At 37.1% G+C, this 17,490-nt stretch overlaps 1 protein-coding gene across 7 annotated transcripts in view; it reads left to right on the forward strand.

Annotated features, from left to right (window-relative positions):
- The window catches only part of LOC123517775 (unconventional myosin-IXa-like), a 60,354-nt gene that overhangs the window by 6,706 nt on the left and 36,158 nt on the right, over positions 1–17,490 (forward strand). For 3 of the 7 annotated variants that reach the window (XR_006678580.1, XM_045278220.1, XM_045278221.1), the window contains exons 1-7: positions 7,000–7,201; positions 10,111–10,700; positions 12,188–12,707; positions 14,321–14,415; positions 16,064–16,226; positions 16,552–16,687; positions 17,275–17,465. Coding sequence is in view for 6 of the 7 variants with exons in the window: in XM_045278220.1 (XP_045134155.1) it covers positions 10,399–10,700; positions 12,188–12,707; positions 14,321–14,415; positions 16,064–16,226; positions 16,552–16,687; positions 17,275–17,465 (1,407 nt within the window). In the remaining variant the exon portion in view is untranslated. Of the gene's footprint in view, positions 1–92; positions 345–6,999; positions 7,202–10,110; positions 10,701–12,187; positions 12,708–14,320; positions 14,416–16,063; positions 16,227–16,551; positions 16,688–17,274; positions 17,466–17,490 lie in introns of those variants that run through there. The other 4 variants (XM_045278216.1, XM_045278219.1, XM_045278217.1 and 1 more) reach the window with 3 other exon arrangements.

The following is a 17,490-nucleotide window of genomic DNA, read 5'->3' on the forward strand; positions in this document are numbered from 1 at the left end:
TGTGTATCTGTGTTTAAGGTCCTAAAGTCTTGGCCAACTCGTCATTCCCCACACGTCACTGGGAGGGAGCCGGAAAGGTTACAGTTGCTGTAGAGAGATAATACTTCTGTACTTTTCTTTTTTTTCTTTTTCCACGCTCCACTGCTGACATAAGTGACAAGAGGCAGCCAGTGTGCCCCGTAGGGAAGTGAAGTGAAGTGAAGGGAACAAAGATGAATCCGCCTTCTGTTGCGTAAAGCCGACTGTACATCATTATCTACATAGAAATATGTGTTTACTTGTTATGATTGTAGACTTGCATGTAAGGATACTTTTTGTCGACAATGTAACAGTAAAACAAAGAGGTGAGTCATCCTTAACTATTTTCTTGTTACCAATTTTATGTGACGAATAAGGAAAGAAATGCGCCTAGATCGTGTTGCAATGATCATAATTACCAGGCCGCGAGCGCCTCAGCGAAGGGTAAACACTCTTCAAGGACTTTTTCCTTTTTATTCATAGTGCTAAAAGTCGCTCAAGGTTATGAAGATAATCATACAGTAGAAGAGTGTTTTTAGTTACCTAAGAAGGGAAGGCTGTGACTTGAAGACAGTGGCGCTTACTTCTGGTTTCTTTTTCACTCTGGAACTCAGGAAAGTGCCACTTATGTCTGGTTATAATACGGTGAGGCCATTGCTGTCTCGCTGCACTAGCTCACATATTACAGAAAGCGAGGAACCATCAACTAGGAACGACACCAACTGGTAAGAACTGGTAAGTGGAAAGCACAGTACTTGCCTTCAGAGCTGCTAACCTTCTGTTTAGGCGTATTGTATTCACTAACATAACCCACTACACTAAATGTGCCATGAACATTTTCTTATGATGCTGATGTTACAACAATGAGATATACAAATGAGGCCAAACGTTTATTCCCTTCATCTCACACGTACAGTGTTCTAATGAAGCTCCTGAAGTTAATGCCTCGTCACAAGGGAGGCTCTTGTGATATGACTGATGTGGTGACGCAACATCCCGCGTGAGTCACGGCTCGTGTATTCCTCATCTTCTAACGGCACCACCAGCGCGACCACCAACACTACATCACTACTCCTTTAGCGTTCACGACATGAGGTTAATGATGTGCGTTACCAGCCACGGACATTGTGTTACTCGTACTTTCCTCCGCACACCACTTTCCGATGATAAAAGTGTCCCGCTGCATTGTGTTCCGTTATCGCTGTCACCATCACCTTCCTCGGTACGTGAATGTAAAAACTGAAGAAGAAAAAAATCGCTCGCTTGAAAGCTTCATCTTATTAAGGAAATAGGAAAATGTCAGTGAGATAGCCGTGCATAACGAGGCAGTGTGTGGTGTGGCGGAACAAGGAGAGTAAAAACATTGGGTGGGGAAAGGACTCAGAGGTCACTTTAGTCGTTTCATAGTTACAACTTCTTTATTTCACCGAAGTAGCCCAAAACTGTTCACACACACACACACACACACACACACACACACACACACACACACACACACACACACACACACACACACACACACACACAAGTTTAGTTCAGAATGAGGGACGCCTAGGGGGTAGCAGCGTCCAGAAAGGAAGGGCACATGACAGTGGCACCGGCCCCGCCCAGTAAGCTAGAGGTTCCGCCACTGCTGGCACACGAAACCACTGATGGTGTGCTCTCGCTCTCGTGCTGCTTCTACACTGGAGGATTTTGTCTCTAGTCCTAGGTGATGTGGTGCCATAATGCAAGCGATAATTGGGATAGTAAATAGTGATAGTTAAGATGGTGTTAATGGCGGCTGTTGTAGTGGTAATGGGGAGATTGAGGTAATGGTTGTGGTCTAGACGATTTTAATGAGTGTATAACCGTGAATTAGACTGTCACTTATGTATGTTTGTGAGAGCTTATTACGAGAATGAGGAGAGTGAGAGAGAAAAGGAGACTAGACTATTGTTCCTTAGTTATGTTAATGACGAGCGCAGCCAAGGTTTTTAAAGGACGTTTGTCTGCATGGGCTCATGCGGCCATTCCATGCCCTACCACTCTTGCCTCCCCTTACACTCACTATCGAAAACAGCCTTGTTGTTAATCATCTTTAGTCATTCACCATTCAATAATGAAAACAAAGAAAGGAAGGCGCAGTTATCAGTGGACTCCATATCAATGTGATGATTACTTGCTCGCTGATCCTTTACCTTGCCGAACACACACACACACACACACACACACACACAATGGCTGTAGACTGCATGGGGCAGGTGTACAATATGTGATCACAATGTAGTGACTAGGTATTCTGAACTACGCTGAGGAAGCAATACCTGGTTCATGTATGCAATATTTCCACCAGGAATATTCACGAATAAATTGTGAGTTGAGACAGCATGAGGAGGGCGACCCTGCAGTGCTCAAGTACCGGGAGCCGCAGCCTCTTACGGACACTTCAGACTCGCACCCTTCCACCTAAGCAAGACATAGCAGTGCAGGGCATCCTTCATGTGTGCATACTGATGGTGCTACGTTGTGTTTGCTATTGTTGGCATATATATACAACTCTATCAACAACAACAGCAACATCAGTTATAGTAGTAGCAACAGCAGCAACAACATTATTATTATTATTGTTATTATTAATATCATTATTATTATTATTATAATTATTATCATTATCATTATTATTATTATTATTATTATTATTATTATTATTATTATTATTACTATTATTATTATTATTATTATTATTATTATCAATATTATTATTATTATTGTTGCTACTATTATTACTATTATTATTATTATCATTATCATTATTACTATTATTAATATCATTATTACTATCACCGCTAGTATCGTTATTTAAAGTAATACTGTTGTGCACTATACTTGCATATGGTAGATTCGCGCCAGTAGCAGCTATAGACTGGTAATCTAAACCACCAGCAAGGAGATCCCGACAACCGCCTTTGAAGGAAGCAGTAAAGCACTCGGGGCGCTAAGCATGGAACACTTGGTTGTGACTGCTTTTTGGTGAGCGTCATAGGCACGCTCTAAATGATTTCTCAACTGGTCTGCATTTTCCCTCGTGCTATTTACGATGGTGTGTGTGTGTGAGAAGGAAAGTTTAAAGACCGTGATGCATTGTCTACTACTACTACTACTACTACTACTACTACTACTACTACTAGTAGTAGTAGTAGTAATAGTAGCAGTAGTAGTAGTAGTTCTACTGCCAATATCAACAACAACGGCGAAGTAATAAGAACAACAACATACACCAGTAAACTAATAAACAAAAGCGTGGGAGCCGTAAGTGGAGCTTTAGGTTGTTAGTTGCCAAACAAGAATAAAAGGCTGTTTGGCTTTCTTATCGGGAAGGTTGAGGTACTTATCCCAACATCCTAAACAAACAAAGCGTGACCAAGTAGGCAGAGAGCGGAAAGACTTGACTCGAGAGCACGGAGAAATTAACTATGAGGGAATAAGACCATGCGGAGAGAGAGAGAGAGAGAGAGAGAGAGAGAGAGAGAGAGAGAGAGAGAGAGTGGTAACTTTAATGATAAATGGATTCTTTCTTAGATAAAGCATTATTTCAAAATTTTAACATAATAAATCTCTCTCTCTCTCTCTCTCTCTCTCTCTCTCTCTCTCTCTCTGTGTGTGTGTGTGTGTGTGTGTGTGTGTGTGTGTGTGTGTGTGTTTGGGGGAGGAGGGAGGACAACTCTCAGCGGTCGCAAGTGTTAAAGTAGTTTTACTGCGGGAAACAAATGTGTGTGTGTGTGTGTGTGTGTGTGTGTGTGTGTGTGTGTGTGTGTGTGTGTGTGTGTGTGTTTTCGAGTGGTGCTAATTTGAGAAGGTGACTTCAGAGGAGAGGAACTTGGCGGAAGGTGCCCGTGAAGAGGTCGCTGTGTGAGGTATGTTTGGGTTAAGGGGAGTTAGAGCGCGGGGACACGTGCCCCCATAACTACGACTCCCTTTGATGAAGATTGTTTTGATGCTGAAGTTTGAAATTCCTTGAAAGTTTTAGTGCTTAACGTTGCTGACCTATGAACGCGTTTGTTGATGCCCTGCACAGAAATATTTATATCAGGTAATTTCGGTACCGACAACGCTATTCAGATATCTAGATGGTGTGTGTGGAGGGTGGGGGGGGAGAGGGAGTTACTCAGACTCGAAATTCATTGATAACGCTGTATGTTGTCATGAAATGTAATGACTCGAAACATTTCAGGTAAACATGTCACTAGTCAAATCTTATTAGGCTCGCTGTTTCCATTACATTTATAATTGCAATCTATATATCATTGAGAATTACGTAAGAATGAATCAATAAAAAGTATGGAACGAATTACTGTATAGGCAGACGAATCCACAGATTATGTACTATACTCATTATCTAAAACACAGGATAGCTTGTGTGTTCCCGACGAACTTGTCTTCAAGGGTGGAAGTTGTATGGCCTCGTATAACACTACATTCCCAGCCTGGAACCTTCGCGTTGCTGCTTGGGAGATTACTGGTCACGTTAAGTAGTGTTCGACTCATTCTTGCTTCATCTCCCCTCCCCCACACACACTCTCTCTCTCTCTCTCTCTCTCTCATGCGTATCACTTGCTCCTGGCTTGTTTGTTTTGTAGAGGAAAAATAACAAGATAATCGTGAGGAAGGGCTTCCATATCTTGGGTTTGGATCGTTTTGATCTCCTCCCATCAGCTAAAAGAAATTAGTTCATTCTATGTTCCCTTCTGTTAAGTAATGCTAAATTTGTTTATAGAAAAATATTCTAATCAATGTGATTTTACGATAGAAACTACTGCAAAAGATCAATAGCAATGCAGCGTTTCAAAATCGCTGCACATAGTCATAATTCTTGTAGATGTTGTTCTCAATGGATGCCGCGTCATTGTGATTAGTCGGCGGATGATGTTTTCCTGTTGCCTTCGTTGGGGTATCATGGTAGTCATATGAGCTACATGTACTGTCTATTTCATGCCTTCAACGTTGCTGAATTACTACTATAGATATTAACCACAGAAAAATCGCTCTAAAGCCTGCAGAGAACCAACTTCCACCATACCGATGGTAAATTAAAGCTAAAACGGGAAGACTCCTACTAACTTTGGCATAGGGACGCTCTACCTCACCCCACAAGTTCCACCCACTCCGCCTGTGCTGTCCCGTGACTTGATGGAGACCTTGAAATCTTCATATTATTAGAGAGAATGCAGTGGGAAATCTTAGTTTGAAAAGAAATTTAAAAATGAATAAGTTGATAAATAATAATAGTAATATCACGATGCGTACGATGACAATCAGGAAAGACAATCGAATAGGGAAGAAGAAAGTGACGTTTGAGGACAATAATGAGGCTGGCATTCAGACAAGTCAGTACTCAATAGAGTGGCTGCGTCGCTGATGCATCTCTCTCTAATTATTCCAATTTATATGTTGCAGTCATACTAGTGGAGATAATTCTGAAGGAAACACGTGTGTTCAAACTGACATTGATAAGAAGTGTCTTATATTGAGTTTATATTTGTATACTTAATCATTTGCAAATATTCGACTCATTCAAATGTTGAGCCATACAAAAGAAGAAGAAAAAAAAAAAACGAAAACGAAAATCTAAGTCAATTGAGAAGAAAATGAAGAAAGAAATACGAGTAAGCAGAAGTCCTCCTGATCCATATTAGTAGAGGTGTGGCAACGTTACCACAGCTGATCACTTTGTGGTGCATCACTCTGAGATGAAGCAAGTGTAGGTGCTCAACCTTGCAGCGAGCCACGAGACACGAGACGCGGGCCGCACAGCATACCGCAGCGTTGTGTTTAGGTCATACCAGACAACCAATAGCGGCTGAGGTCTGGCAATCTTTCCGTTAGTAGTAGTAGTAGTAGTAGTAGTAGTAGTAGTGGTAGTTAGGGTATTTTTTGGGGCAGGAATTGATAAAAAAGTACAATGGAAAAAATATACATAAAGGTTTGCGAATGTGAGCGAAAAGAGTGCCTGTGAAACGATGACAGGTGTCGAGAAACGATATTAGATGAAGTGTACGTATATAATAATGTGTGACACCGTTGCGTTCTTCAAAGTTGGGGCTTCGTATTTATTTTACATTGTTTTTGAAGTTCCGCTTCATTTCCCCGGACCCGCACCTGTCAGACTGCCATGGGAGAGGGGACGGGGGAGTTCCTTAGGTAGTGGATGGTGTTGGGTGACAAGGGCGGGGAGGAGATGGTAGTGGTGCTGGTGGTGGTAGTGCCCTAGCATTTTTTTCCCTTAATGAGATCAAGAGGTCACTTTTTTCTATCCTTTGAGAAGACTACTTTTGTTGTTTTGGTTGGAATTACAAGGTTAAACTATATCGCTTGAAGAGTAAATGCTGTTATTATTATCATTATTATTATTATTATTATTATTATTATTATTATTATTATTATTATTATTATTATTATCATTAGCATCATTGTCATTATTTCATTACTGCTACAAGAGAGAGAGAGAGAGAGAGAGAGAGAGAGAGAGAGAGACGAAAGTGTAAGAAACATTGGTGTACCATTATGAGAAGCGGGGACAGGAAGCCATATTATGCTTACTAACCTTAAAACAATGTCTAAATGCCTCACTCTTATGATTATTCTGCACGCCACACCTAACTCCTGATCAGTGTTGTACCTTACCTTTTTACTTGTAGCATAATTAATTAGCATTCATGAGTACTATGAGTAGCTCTATGGATTTTTTTTTTCTTTTCTTCCTAGCTAGTCAGTGTCTTGTCTGGTAATTTGTTATGAATAATACCATGCAGCTGTAATGGGATGCTTTTTACACAATATACTCATGCATAATTTAATGATATGACTTATTTGTTTTGTATATGAGTAAACCTACCGTAAAAAATCATATTGTCAGCTGTAAGGCAGTAAGAAGCAAAACATATGTATGTTGACTTGGAAAATTTTAAGGTGACTTTATTCTTAATGAAACAGACTCTTTAAATCATTGTTTCAGTCATAGAATTGGAATATGTGACTAATTTTGTGGTGGGACTTGAGGTGTTACATGCAGTCTTGAGACGAGTGATAGAGTGTTAGTTGTGGCAGCAGTCGACAGGTGGCGGGCCAGTTAGTTTACTCTCACACAGTCAGAGGTGCAGGCGTGATAAAATGTTTCACCCGGAAAACCACTTCTGAAACGATGGTAATGTTGGGCTAATGGAAGAAAAGTATATAAGATCGCCATTGAGATGTGGAGTGCAGTAAAGTGCGTGCAGGAGGGATGTGGAGGAGGTTAGCGGAGACTTGGGTGACGGGGAGGTGGTTGGTTGCTCTCACTAGACGCAACAAGTGTATGGTGTGTGGCGCTCAACACGAAAACCCAAGGAGGAGTGTTGTGGCTCTCTAAGGCTGTGGTTCTCGCTATTGTGAGGAGTAGTGTGTGGTGTTGGGCATGTGGTGTGGGTATGTGGGTGGATCGTGGAGGCTGAGGGAGCGGCGAGCAGCTGTTCCTTGGACGTGACAGCGGCGGCCCCCCACCACCACCACCTTCCTCCTCGCCTCCGTCTTGGGCCAGGATTGAGCATTTCTGCCGCTTATGTGCGTGTTTATAAAAAGTGATGATTGGAAATGGTTAAGATAACAATGAAATATTAGGATTTTCAAGATATTGCTGGTCCTGATAGCCTGCCAAGTGCTCAAGATAGCTAGCCAGTACTTGTCGCTGTCAGTAATTGTAACAAGGTCCTGTCAGAAAGCCTTCTTTCATACTAATGCTTATTACCAGGGTTCCTGTTGTGTAACACCCTTAGATTGTCTCCCTTGTTAAGTAGTTTGTGTGTATCTGTCTTTCTTGAATCATGTTTAGCTTTCTTAGAATCACATGCTAGTTGTCAACATTGTAGTTATTCGTGAGAAGCAGATCTTTATCCTCATAACAGGTAGCAGGTCAGGAATCATTAGATTAATTGGTGTCAACACTTTCAAACATGTTTTTTTCAGTTGTCAAGTAATTATTTTTGTAACTTTTAAGGAAATATAATTCTTTAAGGAATTTTGTTATAGTATATTTTTTTTCTTTTAAGACTTGTGTTTTACCATTCAATAGTATCATTTCCCTGTATGGCTTTTTTGTGTGGTGGATTTAGTTTGCTGGTTGGCTGGCCATGATTCACTGTGATCTTGTCATAAATATTAGATAGCTACTTCAATTAGTACATCAAACACTATTGTCCCTGATTATCCTCTGCTAAGATTGCAGTGTTCTAATATCCATAGGTGCCTTATGTATGTTCTATCAAATACTGCAAATTGATATACCCATTTTCATATATATTTTTTATTATTTAGACTAATTTCACATTCTTTTTGCCTTTCAACTCTTTACAGACTCAAAATCAGCTGTCTCAATTTATTCCTCTCTTTGTAGTTTTTTTTGTGTGTATTTTGTAAAATAGTAGTATAGTCAGTATATTGTCTCCTGTTAACCTCTCTTCTTCCGACAAGCGTATCTTCACATACATTTGATGACAGTCTCTCTCTCTCTCTCTCTCTCTCTCTCTCTCTCTCTCTCTCTCTCTCTCTTATATTTTTAACATTTCAAAATTACCCCATCTTTCATTATATACCTGTGCAAAATAATTCTTCCTGCTGCCTTGAGCTCCTTTCTCCTTATAATTCCTTCCATCTATATTGGAGCTAATCATCACATTTCCTTTGTTGATTTGGTACCTATCTATATCTGTTCTCCTTCACCTGGCTTGAACTGGTATCCTTTTTTAATATTAATACTACATTTTACTCAGTCATTTTCCAAAATGTTTATCAGTTTTCCTTTTCTGTCATGTTGAATGTTTTATTTTCCATTCTATGTGCAGCAGCGTATCCCACACATTGAGATATACCTACATAGGTACTATGTATGTGTTGTCTTTTTCCTTTACTAATGAGAAATTTTTATTTTTTTATGTATGGTAGCCAACACTGCAGTAATCAACCAAAATGGTGTGAATTATTGCTTGGTTTCTTATGGCCAGACATTCTCAGCTAGCAAGTAACATGAAATTCTGTTCCTGCAAAATAAAGATTATGTATATAGTATGTATACATGGCAACTCACCCACAGGTGGTCTTCATTGACATCTGAGTCCTACTCTGCAGATTGTTACTCGGGATTGTCACATCCTTTTTAAAATTCTCAGTATTCAGGCAGACTGATAATGCCTTTTACATTACTCATTGAATATCCTGTATGTTTGGTATTTAACACCAGAATACAAGTGTAGATATCTAGGTAAAAGACATTGTAATGGCAGTGTTTTGTAGAGTATTAACATCTCCATGAGAAAGGATCCTATCATGTATTCCTGCAGAACAAGGTGAAGCTTCTCCAAAACCTATTGTCCAGATGCCATTATGTAGTGTGTGTGTGTGTGTGTGTGTGTGTGTGTGTGTGTGTGTGTGTGTGTTTTGTGCAAGAGGGAAGGCTGCCAAGGGCAACAAAATATCAGAAAAAAAAGGCCCACTGGAACTGCAGTTTCCCTAAAAGATCTGAAAGAGTCAGCCATATATATATATATATATATATATATATATATATATATATATATATATATATATATATATATATATATATATTTTGTTTAATATCATTACTATTATAATTGTAATGATAATGATAATGATTTTTATTGATTATTATTTTTATTTTATTATCATTAGTTACCTATTATTATTATTATTATTATTATTATTATTATTATTAATTATTAATTATTATTACATATTGGTTATTATTATTATTATTAATAATATTATTATTATTATTATTATTATTATTATTATTATCATTATTACTATTATTTGTATTTTCATATTGATGATAATGATTGTTGCTGACTTCTTTTATACATGACTGTAATGTATACCATGTAAATCACAAGAATTTACTCATGTGACCAAATTTAATAGGTAGCTACTTGTAAATTTTCTCCTATCTATGATATTGGTGATTGTGTTTGATTTAAATAATGAATGACTTTATTGTACTACACATAATCTACATTTTTAGTAATTGTATTTTCTATAATTTTCATTTATTTTGTATTTTTTCAGAAGTGCACTACTAAAACAAAAATGTAGATAAATCAAATTCTGGATATTTGTTCACTTAAGTGCCTTATAAACAGCAAGAAAGTAAAGAGTTGTTAGAGGAGAAACATGGACTTCCAGCTAGTGCAAAACTATATGATGGGGTGCAATAGATAAGACACCCCAAGGAATCATGAAAGTGTTACCTGAAACAGCACAGCAAACTTACCCATAGCTCGAAGGGAACTTGCTGTTCCTCATACAGCAAAATGTTACCGAGAGACTTCAGAGCTCTGTCTTGAAGAGGTCAGGATGGAGTATACTCGATACATAGTGCAAGTGTTTGTTGGGGCCTTGTCACCTCACTTTGAAGCTCTCTCAATAGAGGTCAGCAAGCAGACCTCAGCTCAAGAAATTGTTTTTTGTATAGTGGAGAGACTAGGGCTTCCCAACCCACAGCACTATGAGTTGGCTGAAGTTATTGGCAATGCACGGGGCCAGGATTGCAAAGAGAGGAGGCTGGGTCCCATGGAGAACCCTGTGGCCTTGCAGATGCTATGGCCCCAAGCATCCATTACTGAAAAGACAGAGGAGACTGACTTACATGAATACAGGTAGGAGATGAAGTTTATATATGTTATACATATGATGGAATTGTAAACTACAGTAATCCTTGATTGGTGTTGATTTAAGACAAAGCTCAGCATAAGGTGAATTAAATGGCTTAGAAATAATTGTAAATTATTGTCATTTTGCATGCATCACTAAGTTATTGTCATGACAACTCTAATTCTCAATAATACCTATTTCATATATATATATATATATATATATATATATATATATATATATATATATATATATATATATATATATATATATATATATATATATATATATATATATATATATATATATATATATATATATATATATATATATATATATATATATATATATATATATATATATATATATATATATATATATATATATATATATATATATAATATCACTAGGTGATTATGTGGTGATTCTTAGTACCAGTATTTATCCTATCAAATATTTGAAGCTAGAGATGGTCAGCTGTTCATCTTATTGCTGCTGGTTATGCCTCAGCTGACTATTTCAGGATTTCCAAGGATTATTGTTGGTTTTACTGACCACTACACAGCTTCCTCTAGACACACACCATAACTCATTTGCATCTGTCATATCCCTGTGGCTCTTTGGTTAGCAATTGGAGAAGAAACTGTCAATATATCTCAGTTAGTTAATATTGTGTGTAGAAGATGAAAATTTGAACAGTGAATTCTGAAGGTAATTTACTTCTTTATAATGTGCTTTTCACATAAAAACACAGCAGCAGCATTTTTGGAGGCTTCATATAAAGGACATCACAGTTTGTAAGATGGCATTCATCATCCTTGTGCATCTCTTCTCACATTCATATGCATATATGTTCCAGATACGTATTTTATGCATTCATGTGGACCAAAACAGAGGTTGTTACTATGGCTATGTTTTATTGTGAAGTATCAGTATGTTGACTTGGCATAATCTGTCCATTTACTTTCTTTGAGGAATTGATTCTAGTGATTGAATTTACATGAAATCAGAACCAATTGTCAGTATTTTTCCAATACTGGTTTTATAGCTGCTTAGATTGATTGCTTCCTACTGACCTCTGCAAGCTATACCAGCAACTCAGTTCACCTCAGCTGCCGTAATGTTGATATATTTAGCAAATTCAGAATTTTATAATTGAAATGACATTTCATGGTAAGAGTAGGATTAATTACTAAGTCAAAATTTACAGTTTACTGGAAGGAAGAAATGATACCTTGAGATCATGGATTGAACAATTATATATACTATTAGTTCAAATTTGTGTCCAGACAGTGTGTTCCAATGCAATAAGGGATTACTGTAGTGATAATTTATCATATAGCTACTATGGGTAGATTTTCTAGTATCTTTAGTCTACTCAAAATATAAGTTATGCTGAATTTGACTTGTATTTGTAAGTTAATTGCTTTTTTTAATTTAGTGGGGTTTATTGCAATAGAAAATTTAACAGCACATATTCTTGTTTTTACAGATTTTGCCTGAGAGAAAAGAGCTCCTCTGATTCTTTGTGGGCAGATCCTAATCAGCTGGATTCACAGTTGATTAAAGACTATTTTTACAAATTTTTATATCAACCTAAAGACAAAGATTATCCTGATCTGTGTCAGCTTCCAAACCTCACTGAGCAGACCTTGCTGGAGAACCTCCGAGCCAGATTTCAAAGAGGATACATTTATACCTACGTGGGATCCATCCTCATATCTGTTAATCCTTTCAAATATTATCCAATTTATAATCCTAAGTATGTCAAGTTGTACCAGAATCACAGACTGGGTGAACTTCCACCACACATATTTGCCATAGCTGATGCAGCATATCACTCAATGCTGAAACAAAAATGTAACCAGTGTATAGTGATAAGTGGAGAGAGTGGTAGTGGTAAAACAGAAGCCACACTCTTCCTGCTGCATCATTTGACCATGTTGAGCCAGAAGGGGTCTCATGGCAGTGGGGTAGAGCAGACCATCCTCAGCTCAGGGCCAGTCTTAGAGGTAAGCCTTTAAAGTTTTCAGTGAAAAAAAAAGTTCTAAAACTTAATGGTAATTGTTATTTGAAGTGTATAAGTGATTGAGTGAGCTACTGTGATAACCTGCATGTAGTACACTAAACTATTTGTTTACTTGGTTGCCTTTGTTGTACTTATTAGTAAATGATACATTTAATGAAGTTTAATGTTGTTCCTACTATTACTTTGCATTGACTGATTAATTGATCAGTAGATGAAAAGAGAGATTGATAGATTTATTGATTGATTGATTGACTGATGACTGACTAATGAACCAACTAATTAACTACTATTACAACTATTACAATAGGGTTGTCTTTTACACCTCTCCACACTAACTACTTGTAGTAAAGGTAGGACAATATAGAAGATTGAAAGGAGATTGTAATGCGTGTGGGCGTGTGTGTGCACTTTTTGTTCTTGTGTAACTTTATGTTTGGTAAGAAGGGATTAATAGAAGCATATCTATTTGTTAACACTTTTAGAACTAATTGAACTTGTGTGTCGAAAAGGAACTGAGATAATGACCTGGAATACTGTTCCTGCCTGTAATTTCACTTGGTGAGAAAAGGAACTAAGATATAGTGGCAAGGAGCTGAATAATTGGTTCTGACACTATACAAGTTGTATCTAAAAAGATCATCCCAATCTTTGGTATGTTACATGAAATACTAATAGTTTCACAAGGCACAACCGAGAAATACGTGTTTCAAGAAACCATCTTATTTGGCAGCATTATTTGTTTAGCTTTATATAGGGTCACTGTGTAACAGTGGGTAGGAAATAAGGATTACCAGATGTCTTGTTTCTAGAAATCAGTAGTGACAGTTGTTGTGTTTCAATAAATTAGCAGTGACAGTTTTCATGCATTAAGAGATTAGTAATAGTTTTGGTCATACCTCATGAAATTTGCAGTGACAGTTGTCATGTTTTTAGAAAGGTTGGTAACAATTTTCAAGTTTCAAGAATTTAGCAATAAGAATAATCAAATGCTTTTAGGAATGAGTAGTGACAACTATCACTTAATTTGTTGTTTAGGCATCTCTAGAAGCCTGTTGTTAGTGACAGAGCATTCTTGGCCACCTGCTTATGGTGAACCTGGATGTTGGTAGCCATTGTATGAAATGTCAACTAGTGTGCAAATGAGCACCAGTTGCTGCTAATATAACCATGGTATTTATACCTGTTATCTAGATTTGTTGTGGACACAATCATTGTTTTTTTTTTTTTTTATGTATTTGCTAGCTCTCCTCTTGTGGGGCAGGTGGCTGCTGCCCTGTGGAAGTATTGCATACACATGGTTATTGATGATCAGGATCTTAGTATTAGTAGATTGAACTTTTGAGGAAAAAACGTGATAAAAAAATGTGAGTAATATATGGAAACTGGCATATATCTGACAGATGCTTTGATTTTTATGGAGGTTGTCTTCTTGTAGATAATGATCAGAAAGAGTGTACAAGAGGGAAGTAGATAATGGTAGAGCTACAATGGCTTCCATATGTATTTATTTAATTTTTTACTTATTTTGTATGATGTTCAAACACATTTATTATGATTTAACATTTTATCATGTGTTCACATATATCTTGTTTTCAGGCTTTTGGAAATGCTAAAACAGCCCACAACAACAACTCAAGCAGATTTGGAAAATTTATCCAAGTCAGCTACAAGGAAAATGGTCTTGTGCAAGGGTAATTATAAGAAAACATCATATGCTTGTTGATTTTCACACACACACACACACACACACACACACACACACACACACACACACACACACACACACACACACACACACACACTGAAATATTATTGTTATTATTATTATTATTATATTATTACACACACACACACACACACACACACACACACACACACACACACACACACACACACACACACACACACACACACACACACACACACATAGTTGTTAGTTTATTGACATATAAGTACCAGAATGATATAGCAACAAAATACCTAAGACAAAATGGATAATAGAATAACAAAATATAAAATAGTGCTGAATTTTCTTTGTCAAAACAAACAAAATAATAAACAACATACTTAGGATCCTAGTTATATGTATCATATAACTTTAGAAAGGAATTTTTTGGGTTACTAAACATGTTCTTTTCTTTGAAAAAAGTTTCTATCATAAATTATTAGTAAATTGTTATCACAGTGGTATTTGTCCCACTCTTTCCCATGTAATGTATGTGGGTACATTCACCATCCTCAAAGCTGGTGTTGTTCCTCCCTCCACACAAGGGTTAGGAAAGCATTACCTGACTAGAGAAACAAGGGGCATTGAGGATGAGTTCATCTACATTTCTGGGAAGAGAGAATGATAAGTATTGGTGTAATAACTTTGAAGTTATTTGAAGTGGCAGGAATTTTCTATAGAAAATAAATGAATTATTTAAAAAAAAAAAGTTAATAGTGAGGACCATTATACAAGAGAAGGTAATAAAGAGCAAAGAAAATTATTCTGTAAATGGAGAATGACTAGAAGACATAACACTGCAGTTCCTTGATTTTGGAATTAACACCCTCTACTCCCGTCTAGTAGAACCTGCGTTTGCACTCTTGGTCAGGAAGGGACAATTTGAAAATACTGTTCATTGTAGAGTAAAATGATTTGTTAATAGTTACAGTTGTATAAACATTAAATTGTATAGATATGAAAGACAACTCTGGGTTCTTTCACTGATATTGGAGCCTTTAATTCAGTGGTTTCCAACCTGTGGTACATGTACCATTAGTGGTATGTGAAGGTTTTCCAGATAGTTCATGAGCATTATTGGGATTTTAAATTACATTAAATAAATTCAAATTATTTTTGCTTTACACAAGATAATCTGGCATTGATCAGCTGGTGGAGAAGAAACTGATGGATCCCTCACCTTAAAATGAGTTGTGTTCCTTGTTATTAGTTCATTTTTGTGTTCTTCTTGTGAACAAATTGATATTTGTTGGAATTTAAATTTTCTGGAACCAGGTGGTACATGAGAACTGTTTGGAACCTTCAAGTGGTACTTGCTCAGGAAAAGGTTGGGAACATGGCTTTAACTGAATCATGCAATTCATCTCCTGACAGTTGGAAACAAGCTGTTTCAATTAGTTCTCCAAATATGCATTGATGGTTAGGGTGATAGGTCTATGTGTACAGGAATGTTAACAGATGATACCAGCTGGTGTTGAGGTGCATTACAGCCATCACCTTTTTTAGTAGATGGTCAAAATCCTGAATTAATTTCACTGGATGACTGACTTATAAGAAATGGAACTTTGCCAATCATTTTCTTTAGTTTGTAAGACAATACCTCCATCCTTCAGGGCATGTGTTCAAAAGTACCTGCTGGAGAAGTCAAGAATATGTTCTCAAGCACACAATGAGAGAAGCTACCATGTGTTCTACTACTTACTGGCTGGATCTTCTCCACAGTTGCGCCAGGCTCTGCATCTTCTCAAGCCTTCAGATTACCGCTACCTCAACCAAGTGTGTATCATTTGTTGGTTTGCTGGTTATTCATTTATTTACTTTTTTTTTCTTAAAAGTCCTTATGATAGATGATTAGTTAATTTGATAACTGGTTTAACTACTCATATGTCTGGCTTGACTTCATATGCTAGAATTAACCATAACCAATCTCTTTATTCCTTAATCTGGTTTACTTTTACTAGTGAATTCTGGAACTCTCTTCCTTGTCCTGTATTTCTCCCTTGCTATGACTTGAACTGTTTTAAGAAGAATATCAGAATGCCTCAGAAACTGAATAAATGATCAAGATATTTTACATTAAATGATTCTTGCTTATTTCCAGAGTAAATGCTACACCATTGATGGTTTTGATGAACAATTTGAATTTGTAAGACTGAAGCAATCTATGGAGATGGTTGGATTTACTTCAGACAAACAACATCGACTTTTTGCTATTCTCTCTGCTGTTCTCCTCTTGGGTAAGTTGAGAAATATTTGATGCTCACTTAACTGCTTTATCCATCACCATCACCATCATCATCATCATTCACTAACATTTTCTTTGCTTGGGAGAATTCTTATTTAAAGAACCAATATAACTCATTTACTATTTTTTCCCTCAAGATCAGAGATGTAAAGCCTGCAGATATAAGGAAATGGCAATGTACATTATCAATGAAATGTTGAAGTGCCAAACCTGGGAGTGGTGTTACTAATGGCTACCCTGCTTGTGTTGGAGGAACTCTTGGTATTTGAATGTGTTTGGGAGAGTGTCAGAAAACTGGCCTCTAACAATGACTGCTTTAGACTTGTGATTGCCTCCTGGCAGTTTGGTGAAACTTTAGATCTGTCTTCTGTCTCTTTTCTGTCACACAGTTGAATCTATCTGTCATTTGTAATTTGAACATTGCTTAATTGAGATTACCCTGCTTTTTCTCTTCAGATTTGATTAGAACTCAAATTACATAACATTCTTCACATTTTTATGCACACTTGACAATCCTGAGCAATTTTCCATCAACTCTTAAAAGTATCTATTGAATATTAATCAAGTTTAATTCAACAGGTAACATCGAATTTCAGCCAAAGAAGTCTACTTACCATCATGATGAGTCTGTTTTGGTTCAAAACCCTGAGCTGGTGGTCACAATATCTGGTCTGTTGGGAGTGTCTGAGGAAACGCTCATGAACGCCCTAACTTCCAAGAAAGCACGTGTTCAGGGGGAGATTCTAGTCATGCACTATCGTTTGCCTGAGGTGAGAAGTAATACCAAAAGAATGA

The sequence above is a fragment of the Portunus trituberculatus genome, chromosome 42 (assembly GCF_017591435.1).
Source record: "Portunus trituberculatus isolate SZX2019 chromosome 42, ASM1759143v1, whole genome shotgun sequence".
Taxonomy (NCBI): domain Eukaryota; kingdom Metazoa; phylum Arthropoda; class Malacostraca; order Decapoda; family Portunidae; genus Portunus; species Portunus trituberculatus.